The sequence below is a fragment of the Dinoponera quadriceps genome, unplaced genomic scaffold (genome assembly GCF_001313825.1).
Source record: "Dinoponera quadriceps isolate SergipeBrazil2010 unplaced genomic scaffold, ASM131382v1 scaffold192, whole genome shotgun sequence".
Lineage (NCBI taxonomy): Eukaryota > Metazoa > Arthropoda > Insecta > Hymenoptera > Formicidae > Dinoponera > Dinoponera quadriceps.
In genome coordinates, this window is record NW_014554324.1 from 536 (window position 1) to 12,941 (window position 12,406).

At 45.9% G+C, this 12,406-nt stretch overlaps 1 protein-coding gene across 4 annotated transcripts; it reads left to right on the forward strand.

Moving 5' to 3' along the window:
- The first annotated feature begins 306 nt into the window (after positions 1 to 306).
- Positions 307 to 12,296, forward strand: LOC106746870 (ras GTPase-activating protein-binding protein 2). Of its 4 annotated transcripts, none has more exons than XM_014623993.1 (9): positions 307 to 615; positions 3,461 to 3,650; positions 4,082 to 4,262; positions 4,407 to 4,808; positions 5,327 to 5,758; positions 5,846 to 6,035; positions 7,150 to 7,412; positions 7,498 to 7,666; positions 9,360 to 12,296. In XM_014623993.1, the coding sequence occupies exons 2-9, from the start codon at positions 3,553 to 3,555 to the stop codon at positions 9,506 to 9,508; spliced, it is 1,884 nt and encodes a 627-aa protein (XP_014479479.1). In that variant the 5' UTR covers positions 307 to 615; positions 3,461 to 3,552; the 3' UTR covers positions 9,509 to 12,296. The 4 variants fall into 4 exon arrangements, with proteins under 4 accessions (XP_014479479.1, XP_014479503.1, XP_014479496.1 ...); XM_014624017.1 differs by having other exon boundaries at positions 310 to 615; positions 4,407 to 4,784; XM_014624010.1 differs by lacking the exon at positions 307 to 615 and adding an exon at positions 622 to 890.
- Positions 12,297 to 12,406: the final 110 nt, after the last annotated feature.

The following is a 12,406-nucleotide window of genomic DNA, read 5'->3' on the forward strand; positions in this document are numbered from 1 at the left end:
ACGAAAATTTACGCGTCGTTCAAATCAGGCATGTCCAAGATCGTCTCCTCGATCACCACGCTTCCCCTTCTCCTCGGGAAAGGTGGAGAAGAAGCGGAATGAGACAACGTTGAAACGCCTCATAAGGAGCATGGGCGTTTGAGAGGGAGGGGAAAGGGACTCCTCCACTGACTGAAGTTGGACATGCCTGGCTTGAATCGTCAAGTTTATGTGAAATTTTTCATTTTTCACGTTTCCGTTCTAAGAGAAAACGTAAATTACACGGAGAAAACGAAAAATTACACGGGCTGTGTCGGTGAATCCGTTTCTCTCCGATCCGAGTGTACGAGTTCGTTGGCCACGTCCATTGGTCGTCGAATGGGAAGTTGTCCAGAGTGAAGACGTAAGACGCCTCGAAAATGCCCTATCCGACGGCCAATCAGACTCCCCGTTACGCGCGTCGCGTGATTCAGAGCCACGCCCCCACGCGTCGCCGTCGCGAAACGCAAATCGGCCGACCCGAAATCACTTTCGTCGCAGCAGTCTACGTAGCACCATCGACCCCGAGGCTGGCGGATCCGCTGTACGCTGCATGTGCTGACGCCACAGTGCTGCTGCTACTACAGACAGGAGTGGGTAGGTCGCGTTACGATACACACACAGCTACGAAACGTCGCGAACTGTTTTTATAAATTGATATCACGACTGTGGAGCTATCTGTGTCTCGGCGTTCCCTCGCGAGCCGTTTTCTCCCATCCGCGAGCTCGGCTGATACGTGCGCGACAAACAGCATCAGCAGGAGCAGCCGCGCCGGCCGCGTCGAATAGGTGCCACAGAAAGAGAGAGATAGAGATAGATAGAGTGTGCGTCTGTGCTGCGCGCGAGAGTGCTTGGTTGGTCGGCTGCATCAGGTGAGTTACACGCGCTCATCAGCCGCGGAACACCGTTGCTGTGCTCACCACGTGATGCCGTTCGTCCGCCGACGACGCGATCATTCGTTCTCTCGCTCGCTCGTTCGTTTGTTCGCGCGGCATTCTGATCGCCCGCGAGAGCGTGGGGCGCGCACGCCAGAGAACACCACCTCCGTTGTCGTCGGATCACCTCAATCCCGAGTGCGGTGTCGTTGCACGTTTTATCCTACCGGGCGCTCGCTCGCGCGAGCAGGTGCTGCGATAGCGATCTCGCCCATCATCATCGTCGTTGCGACTCGGCCGTCGTCCACGTTTTATTCGACGTTGGCGTGCGCTTGCGGGCCCATCGAGAAACATCGCCATGCTTGCGCGAGCGACCGACCGGGCGCGACCGCGCTCTCTCGCACGAGGTGCGAGAGAGAGAGAACGCCCGCGAGAACCTTCGTCTCGGCTCGTTTGCGCGCGCTCCACTGTCTCTCCTCTTTCTTTCTCTCGTGCGTGGTTTTCCTCGCTTTCGTTTTGTTTCCCGTCGGACGGAAACATCTAGAAAGAAAGAGAGAGAAAGACACGAATTCTTTCGGGGAAAGACGAAGATTCGCCGGAACGTGGAAAGAGATAAAGAGAGAGAGAGAAAGAGGAAGAAAGAGAGACACGTGCTGCATAGGGGATGTGTGTAGTTCGGGTTTAACGCTGTTCTACGCCGATTCGTTGATCCTCGGCTAGAGAAAGACGGACTAAGAACGGTGAGGGGAAAAGAGTAGGGATTTGGCGGGGGCGGGGGGGGGACGGGGGCGGTAGAGGAAGACTGAGACGGAGAGAGAGAGATGGCATCGCGAAAATTTTGCCATGCGCTCCGCCGAGCTACGCGCGTCGCCAGTTCCTTTGTGTTTGCCGCACGCAGTATCGCTCCGATTATTTGCGCGCTACGTAATAAGACGGGTTTTCGGTTCGCACACGGTCATCGGGACGTCTTCCAGCGGCGGTTCGCAGCCCGTGGGGATAATATCGCGCCGAGCCTCGTAGGTGAAGGAAGCCGAGCGTCCGCACGTGAAAATTGAGCGATTAATCATCGCTCGTCTCCTCTGTCCACGGTAAACGCGAGTGTGTACACGGTGTGAGAGAAGAACACGTTGGTGGTATTGTATCTCTTCGTCCCCCGAAATTTAATTCTCGGTCCTTTAATCGTCAGCCGGTTTAGTCAGCCGATCAACAATTCGAAATTTGACCGATCGTGAGAATGGAATAAGACAACCGAGACGATCAACGTGTATTTACGCGGAATGCTTCCAGCTCGAAATATTGAAAACTGTTGTTTTTTGGCCTTTTTTTCTGTATCAACCTTTGTTCGTTGACATTTAGGTGTATCGCGAAGCTGTCTTTATGCGACACGATTGACGGTTGTGCCAAAGGGTTATTAGCGTTTTGTTTTTGACATTTATATGAGTATTATCAGTGACGATCGAGGATACTTTCGTGGTAATTTATCGAAATAAGGAAGCTGACGTGGATTGTGAGAACATTTCTATTTGCGTACCATTTGGTTATTTTTCTGCACACCACTCGTCGTTGTGTATTTAATATAATGTGTTTCTTGTGAATTATTCTATCAGAATGCTATATATTGTTATGTAGGAATTCTTTCTCCATCACGTACAGAGTGCTCATTATAGTGTTTGTCATAATTCTTGAGCTACTTCCAACAGTTTGGTAAACAAAGGATGAACAGCTTTTAGTGGACCACAGGTATCAACAAAATGTTGAAATAATGTTTCTTCTTTACCAAAATATAAAGCTTGTCTTTACATTTTTAAATAGAAACATTTTTTTTTTCTTAATGTCGAGAGGGCTTTGAAACAAAGCAAATTGCAAAAAAGTTAAGTCCAGACCACAAAGTTTTGTGGAAAATAACGATTGTACGCATCAACATTCATTTGTGGGTTTTCGTTGATTGTGAACAAACGGATCCATACTTTTGACCAGCGGAGAATCTGTATTGATTTTGTGTTGGATTTCCAGTGAAAACAAATATAAATGTTTGACGCGATGATCCCAGTGATTTTTAACTGGTCTGTATTTTTATAGGGAAAATTTAACATCAGATCGGTATTTTAATTTTGTATAGCGTCAGCTCTCAATGGATATTCCATGTCACAAAGAAGGACGATATATTTCCAGCAAAATGTATATCTGATGTATATAACATTATTATATTTGCACGTGATATCACTATTCGGCTTGTTTATTTGAACATATCTCTGTTAGGTTTTTATTTACAGGAAAAATTATGTGTTTATCTAAAATGTAAAGGTGTGTTTAATGTTTCATAAAAAAAAAGTGAGGTTTCCTCAGACATTTTTCATTGAAACTTGTGCATCAAAAACCACTCATTTTTGTTTCTTTTTTATCGAATTGTTGGAAGTTACTCCACATGACCATTCTTACAACGGTCATCCTGTATACTCCTGTTAATACCACTTCTTATTATTTTACAATCCTCCGCTTTTAATCCTCAGTATTATGATAATTGCGCGATGATATTCTAATGATTGCAACGATTTCCTCTGTTTCAGACATTTGCCTTAATAATTTTAAGACTTTCCGAATCGAAGATTTGTTTGCTGTTGGAAGCAAGATATCACTTTAGAAGTTAGACAGTAAGAAGATGGTCATGGAGGCAACCCCTTCTCCACAGAGTGTCGGTCGCGAGTTTGTCCGACAATATTACACTTTACTGAATCAAGCTCCAGCTCACCTTCACAGGTAATTAACTTCGCTCCTCTATTCTCATATAAATTGTGTTTCGCGATCAAACTCCGTTCAACGGTCGTACTGTTGAATATCCACTCGTAATCCGTGTACATTTTTGCCAATTCACTGGATCGGATTTGTTCCCGAAAAGTCGGTGAATTGATCATTACATGGGTACGCTCGATGTTTCATTCGCAGCGTTTTTTTACACACACACACACACACACACACACACGCGCGCGCGGAATTAATGACGTCATTATGTAGGAAGAATTCCTTGAAGCGTCTAATGGACCTTACCCCGCGTCATCCGAGCACAAGAGCTATGCGTCAGATTTCTTATCAATCGAAATGGCGCGCGAGTTTTGAATCTCAGATACAGCCGATACTCAAAACGCCGTGATAATTCTCATGTATTTTTTTTTTTTTTTTTTTGCAACTAGATTCTACAACCAACATTCTTCCTTTGTACACGGGGGATTGGACTCCAACAGAGAGTCCACACCGGCGATTGGTCAAAAGCAGATACATCAGAAGATACAACAACTGAACTTTCGCGATTGTCACGCAAAGATAAGTCAGGTCGATTCGCAGCTCACTCTTGAAAATGGAGTCGTTGTGCAGGTAAACGGCGTCAGCTTTATTGACATTTAATGACACTTGTTGCTCCTAATCATAAGAATATATCTAATTGTTAGAATTTTACAAGTATCTTTAGGTATCTCTCAATACAATAAACTGGTATATTCATGTTCGATCGTTCCGCAGGTTTCGGGGGAGCTGTCCAATGCTGGTCAGCCGATGCGTCGATTTACGCAAACCTTCGTGCTGGCGATACAAGCTCCGAAAACGTACTACGTCCATAACGACATCTTCCGCTACCAGGACCTGATATTCCCCGACGAGGAGGAGGCCGACGGCGTGGGCGGCGTGGAGGGCGGCGAGAGCGGCGAGAGAGAGGTCGAGGAAAGCGGCCGATCCGAGCCTGAAGAAGACGAGCATCCGACTCAGCCTCAGCAGCTGCCGGCAGCTCCGGCTGTGGCCGCTCCCGAGCAGCAAACTCAGCCGCCTCTTATCCCGACGCAACAACCGCCCGTTCAGCAACCACCGATGTATTACGGCGGACTGCCAACTCCGTCGACACACGTTAGTATGGCAGTTAATATAGCGGTTAGTACAATGTAGTATAAAATAGTCAGTATAGAGATATAACATAATAGCAGGTGCACCGTCGCTACGATGTAGTAGAAGTAGTTAGACACTGAGTCTCTGCGATGTACCCCGACTGTTGCTAAATCGTAGATAAATATTGAATGATCTCACTTTGAAAGGATCTACGTAGTGAATCGCGTTGTATATTCCGGTATGCATACGCTCGTCGCTGCGGGAAACATTGTCTCACTAGTGCGTGGCAATGCATGAGTAACCTCACTTCTATCTTTCTTATCTATCTTACCTATCTTTCTTATCTATCGTATCTATCTTTCTCGTGGTCGGGTGAGGCTCTACAACCGAAAGAGACTGAGACAACAATTCGTCGCGACACAGTGTCTAAAAAAATCACAGAGATTTGGTCGCGGAAGAACTTTAGATCGGCGGCACAGTCGCGCAATTATTTTATGCTTCGTTCAGGTTTCGACATTTGTCCATCTAAACGTTGAACTTTATATGTGCGAACAACCATTCAGGTGCATCCGGTGATGCAACAAGTCCTGAACGGATCGGTGCACGAGGAGGCGTCGCTGATGAACCAACAACCGCCGCCGCCGCAGCAGCAACAGCAGCAGCAACAACCGCCGCCGCCGCCACCTCCGACCCAGCAGCAGCATCAGTACATAGCCGAGCCGGCTGCGCAGTCCCAGTTCGTGAAGGAAAAGGAACGCGATGGCAACGGTGAGCAACCGAAGCAGCAGGGCGAGGAGGAGCAACAGACAACGGAGGAGAGGAACGAGAAGCCTGAGGCGGAAGCCGCGTCTCCGAAGGAGGCCGAGCCGGAACGGCCGGTTTCGAACGTCGCCGTTAACAGCAACGGGCCCAAGACTTACGCGAACTTGGTGAAGTCTTACCCAAGCACCACCGGTGCTACCAGTCCTCAAACTCCCAAACTACCTGCTTCTCCGGTAAGTTTCGTTTCTCCGCCGTGTTGCGTGGAGATGCGGTTTCTCCAGAGGAGAGAGAACGACGAGCAAATCCCTTTCTTCTTCCAGCCGCCCATGACGAATCTACGATTGGACGACCGGACACCGTTGCACACTGCAAACAACGGATCGACACTGACGGTTTCCAGCAACGTGACCGTCGTTCAGCAGCAGGCGCACCGGGTTGGGAATCAAGCCTCGCAACAGCAACAACACCCGCAGCAGCAACGAGTTCCGAGGGGAGGACTGGTACAGAGAGGTAAAAGGAACGATCCTCTTCTTCGAAATTGTGCGTTAAGCGGGAAATTTTCGAGAAGCCTCAATCATTGAGAGATTTTTGATGCCAGTAACAATATGTAAACCAAGAGGATAATTTATAAAATGCTCTCTGACGTATAATCGAAATGTAATGTATGTGAATATGTGATGCATAGCAAAATTATTACATATTCTTGAAAACTTTGATCATTTTTAAGATTAAGTCTTAGAGGATATGTAATAATTTTATTTGCGCATACTTTAAATTACATTTTGATCGTACAAGCGGAAATGTGACACTATGAAAGATCGACTAAGTAGGAAATTAAAAAAATAGATATCGAAAAGATATCGAATAAAGAAGTACTGATAGGGGTAAAAATATGGAAAGAAAGTACAGATACAAGAATATCCGGTATTGGTAAAAAAATGTCGATACTAGAAGATATTATATCAATATCAATGATACAACATCCCTACATATAAGAGAATAGTATCGACTAAGTATCGTGCCATGAAATTTTCAGTTTCTCAGGTGTGCATAGGGCGTTAATTAACGTGGTCACTTTCCCACTTCTCTTTCAAAAGTCTTGTTTATAGTTTAACGACGTAGTACAACGACAGTTCAAGCATCAGTTGATAAAGAAAGCAGATCTTGATAACGCGGAAATATGAGCTCAGAAAGATCAGGTATATTGAATCATCGAGCAGCTTCGCGTTCTCTGGTCGAAAATTTACCTCGGTTAATATGCGTTTTATCTCATCGATATATTTTATTACCGCTAAAGCTGACATACACTGAGCGAAGGAACGAACAGCGAATGCAAACTTTTCTTTGTTGCAAGAAAAAAAAGAAACGTGTGCACCATACGAATTCGGACGTTTCGGTCCCGATTTGTTCATAAAGTTTTACATAAAAAAATTCGTGCGCGAATATACATACATTTGCTGTTTGTTCGCTCTCAGTGTGTACTTAGCTTAACGTATGAGTTTTACGCACAGTTGCGTCGCAAACAATAGTACTAATAATTATGAATTCACAATTAGTAATGATTGTGACAAATAATAAATGTTTCGTTTCACTTCCTTTAATGACGAATTAAATGATTTCTTAGACGGGGAAAGGCGTGGCACAAGACCGGGACAATACAGCGACGCTCATCAGCTTTTCCTGGGCAACTTGCCGCACAACGCGTCTGAAAGTGATTTACGCCAAGTGTTCGAACGGTACGGGAGAGTTGCCGAGTTGCGTGTGCACAGCAAATCGAACGACAGGTGCAAAGGTCCACAAGGTGGAAACAACACTGCGCGAGTGCCTAATTACGGATTCATCACATTCGAAGATCAGCAGGTTGTCACCAAGGTGTTGAATTCTTTGGTACGTTTGTCCTTTAAATAATTACGACGAAACGGCGTCCGGTTGACGATGAAATTTTGTTCTCATTTTGCTATTGTCACTTTAGCCTATCTATTATCCTGACGAGAGTGGGCAAAAACTGAATGTCGAGGAGAAGAAAGTGAGGCCTAGAATGTCTCTGGACGGTAGCGGTGGTAGATTGAACTCCGGAGACGGTGGTATACGTTCCATGGGCAGCCCGCAGCAACAGCAACAACAGCAGCAGCGTGGCCCAGGTAATGTTATCGATATTGTTATGAGCCTGCATTTAATAAGGATTCAATGGTGCGTATTCAAAACGTCCATAAGTATTTTTAACACGTTCCGTGCCATGTGGGGCGTATACGACCACCGCTACACTTTCCGTTCAGGCTATTTGCAATTCTCATTGAAAAACAAAGAATTCTTAAAAAATTTATTGTAGAGTCAAATATAGACAACTTCACATCACGTATACAGCGTTTACGACTTTTTAATCTTTAAAGTGTGGGTCGTATACGCCCCACGCGGCCTGAATGGAAAATCTTCAAAAATTACCGTGGCACGGAACGTGTTAAGGGAGTCATCCCGTGTGACGGCTTCAAAAAATCGATTTCTTTTTTGCATAAATCTAATCTAGAGCATGCATAGAATATACTGGCAAAGGATTTTTTTAACTGGTGCCCATGATTTTTCGAAAACGGTTCAATGGATTTAACACGTTGAGGGCCACGTCAGCGACCGCTGCCTGACAGCGTGTAACATGATATAGAACTATAAAATTGACACTGTTTTATGGAATTACAGAAAATTTATTTAAAATTTACTTAATTTTGATTCATTACAGGACTAATGGATTTCATTGAAACACGGTAAACATAAAAACGTTTACCGTGTTTCAATGAAACTCGGTGAAATGAAACATGGTTCTCCTTTACAGCTATTACAAAAACTTGTAAGGGGATAATGCTAATTCTTTCCGGAATTCAGTAATGCTAATAACGCGTAACATGTTGAATGAATGCCTATAGGAATCACGTTCCAAACGTAAACTATCTTCTACTGCGATAAGAAACACTGGCCCTACCATACCAGCGCTTCTAAGCGGCGCGCGTGGCCTGAACGGGATTGGCTTAGAAATACGCGTGGCGCTCAACGTGTTAAATAAAATTTTAATGGTAGATTCAGCACATGTGTGGCTATCGTGGAAACTAGAATTTTTTAAAAATATTGAACCGTTTTCTGTCCGCATAAAAAAATAGTCGCAAAAAATCATGCTATTTTGAGTTATAATTTTTAAAAGCATGCGAAAAATTGAATTTTTAATATTTTCAAAAAATCCTAGTTCCCACGATAGCCATATTCACTTATAGATTAAAATGCAATTTGATTTTTTGATTTCCGATAAACCAGTCTGCCGGAATCGTGGGCACCGTTTGTCTGCTTTTTTTTTACATGGGTGCCATTCCAGTGATGTAACTCGCCATCGACGCCATATTTTTAAATAAAAAAATTTACACATATAGTTTAAGATGTAATAAATATATAGTAAAAATTTGGAAGCTCTGTATTTTTTTATTTCGCCGCAAAAAAATGCAAAAAAACCTTAAAAAAACGGTCGTCACACGGGATGACCCCCCTTAATTCCTCAGAGACATCTCTGATAACACCGATTTCTTTGAGTTTAATCATATTAAAATTCGCAAGTTTCGGATATTGATTTTTTGCATTTATTTTCAAGTTTATTATCATTTACAATACAAATCTCGTATCATGATAATAAAATATTCGCTACATTTGCTATATTTTATAGACCGTTCTTATTTGCTAATTTGTCGAAATTGCTGAATTCACACTAATATCATCAATTTGCCGCCTCTCGATTTTTATCGCGGTCTCTGATCCGTGATTTTACAATTTCTAATTCGTCATTCGCTTAATACACATAAGGTGGACCCGGAGGAGTGATGAGAGGCGGACAGCACGGCGCGAGAGGCGGACGCGGCGGCTTCTCGCGGGGCGGCGACGGCGGCAGGGGCGGTGGTGGCATGCGACAGCCCGGCAACCCGAGCAACCCAGGCTATCAGAACCGTCGCTAATACCGACCACAGAGCAGAGCAATTACACCTCCCAGTTCCCTCCCAGCTGAACAACAAAAGTCACCGGTACCGATACGCATCTACGACCATCCGCCACCATACAAGAAAGAGAAACCAGGACTACTACTTCATACGCCGCACGACGTCGTCACCGGCGACCTCATACGCTTAAACGTCGCTTGCAACGTTCGTCAAGCAACTACCGTTGACGCCAGATGACGTTCAAGACGGAGCCGTACGAAGCACGAGCTCGAACGCAACAGGACAGCAGCCAGCGTTGACGCGCGCGCTCTCGTCGACAATCTCGGACATTCGCGCCGCGCTCAGCCGCTAATCTCGAGCTTTAACGGTGCGTCCGAGCATCCCCGTCAGTTCGCCAGCCAGTCGACCGATGATCGTCGGTTCGTCCTTTGTACACCGGGCAATCCCGCAGGACTTTACGGCGCAAGACTCGCGAACAGAAGAGAAACGAGCCGTATGTGTGTAAACAAATTTGCGCGGGAGACTCTCAGTGAACGAGGAAATGCGACGGACGCGACCTGAGGTTGGAACTCTTGCGAGGCGATTCTGGAATATAGCAACTGGTCTGTGTCTCTCCCCCCACCCCCCCTGATCGGGCCACGGTGTTCAGCTGCGCTACGCGTCGTTTCCTGTCGCGCGACGAGGGGCCGTACCGGCGGAGCGAATTCCGCCGTGCCCGGCGGCGATGACGGATTCGACTGCAGGAGGCGCCGTCGCGAAGCGGAGGAGCAGAATGCCGCGAGTGTTGTCGAGTTGAGTTGTGCGTACCGCCGGTTGTCACAAGTCGAGACGTTCCCGGCGTACGTGCAAGTTGTTGCGGACGTCAACGGGTAGCACGCGAAAGCCTGAGACTGTCCCGCGGGAGAGAGTTGCGAGCGACGAAAGAGAAGGAAAGGTTGCTTCCTTGCTCTGACCGTAACAAATGCTCCGACCGATTGGCGATCGTCCGTGGACCGGACAGTGCTCTTTTGGTCCGCAGCTGATCCCGCCCACGGACAAACCTGGGGTCCGAAATCACTCGTCGCCGGCCCGGTACATTCTGCTCGTGTCCACCGTTGCCTCTTCATCCTTACCCTCTTTCTCTCTCTCTCTCTCTCTCTCTCACACACACACACACCTCTCCTCTCGTCACGTAAGGATGATCGTATCTTTGCCTTCATCTCGCTGGTATTTTTCCTCGCGCTACAGTTCCCGCTCTCGCAGTGTCTTTGGTCGATACTCACCGGTGGGTCGAGTCCATTATTTAAGGTAGTTTTCACCTTACGACGAGCCGATGAGAGAGACTGTTCTCTCTCTCTCGCGCGCGCAGCGTCTCGAGTCTTGAACTCGAAACGATCTTTGTTGGATCAGGCTACGGAGGATATCGACCTTTCTACTCTTAGTATCTCTTATCTACCTCCCTTTAACTTCTCCGTAACATATACTTATCGCTGCCTTCGTTTTCGAGTGACCGGCGAAGAACGGGTGTTTTATCGGATCGTGTACGCGCGCAATGTTGGACGTGTGTCACCCGTTCACCGCGATATGAACGGTCAAGCGCGCCCGTGGCAGCGCTCTGCGATGCACCGTCGTTATGTATCGCCGATTCGTGGACTGCGACCGCCAGAGAACGAAAATTAAAAACAAATCTGTAATAATAATAATAACGTGCTCGACGCGGCGGTGTGAAACGCTCTAGAGACTATAATATATATATATATATATATATACCATATATATAATAAACTATTAGAAAATAAAAAACAAAAAAAAAGAGAAAAATACGTCAAAATTAAACCATGTATACACATGATTTTTTTTTGCAAAAATTGGCGTTGTTAACATGACATTAAGTTTAGTACAAGTTAAGCAACATTATATATTTACATTGGTGTCGTTATTTTCTCTTCTTCCTATGTTCCTTCGTACGTTCCGACGATTTTTTCATATAAATGTACATATAAATATACACATTACATGTGTATACACGCACATACACGTATACATACACACTGCGCGAAATGAGAGAGAAACGTTGGACTTTGTATTGGAGGCAAACGATTTTGGTATCTTCTTTCGTTATTACGACGACGACTCGTTATTATTATTATCGGTGTATACAGTGTGCGAATTTTTATCAAATCGCCCGCGTGTACCTCTCCGAAGATATGTTCTGAGGCGCAACTACGGTGAAACGGCCGGACGTTCTGTGCGACTTCCTCTCGAGATTCACGCCTTGGCACGGCGCCACGCACCCATGTCGTTCTCCCACCGTTCCGGGGTTACAATCGACATTGGTCGTGGTCATTATTGTTGACGTTGGCTCGAGTGGAGGAGAGCCGGCCGCGGTCCGCGATCCAAGTGCGAGGCAGAGGCCAGTGTCAGGCACCAAGTGTTGGAGATTGAACATTGCGTTGTCCAAGTATAGGATTCAACTGTACGGAACGAAATGAGCCAGCAGGTCTGCTCCGCGTGATTTTTAACAATATGCCGTTACCGTTATGTTGTCATTGCGCGGCTGTAACGTGCGCCTGAGAAAGCGCGCATCGACAACAGCGACATTGTCGTTAAAAGTTACGGGCTACAGGATCGAAGTCGGTCGATTTGCCGACCGATTCGAATTTCCCGATCGGCGATTCCGAATTTCCAACATTTCCTAGTCTCACCCGGCCTCACGCGTCGCTTATGTATACACGAGAGGAATATTGTAATTTTTTTATATATATAAATTTTTTTCAATTTTACTTTGTTGTTTTTTTAGCGGTGTAGAAATAAACTGTAAAGTTGAGATCTCGTTGAGGGGGAGAGTAGTGAATTTTTTAACGGTACGTTTCAGTTCCTAAAATGACACGTACGAAAACACGAGTGAGGGGGGGGGGGGGATAAATTCCATCGGCG

What these genes read in the sequence shown, in the direction of transcription:
- LOC106746870 (XM_014623993.1), top strand. Translation starts at nt 3,553, where the DNA reads ATGGTCATGGAGGCAACCCCTTCTCCACAGAGTGTCGGTCGCGAGTTT. An exon ending in GCTCCAGCTCACCTTCACAG is followed by an intron (nt 3,651 to 4,081) that starts GTAATTAACTTC and finishes TTTTGCAACTAG; the next exon opens with ATTCTACAACCAACATTCTT. An exon ending in ACAGCAGCAGCGTGGCCCAG is followed by an intron (nt 7,667 to 9,359) that starts GTAATGTTATCG and finishes AATACACATAAG; the next exon opens with GTGGACCCGGAGGAGTGATG.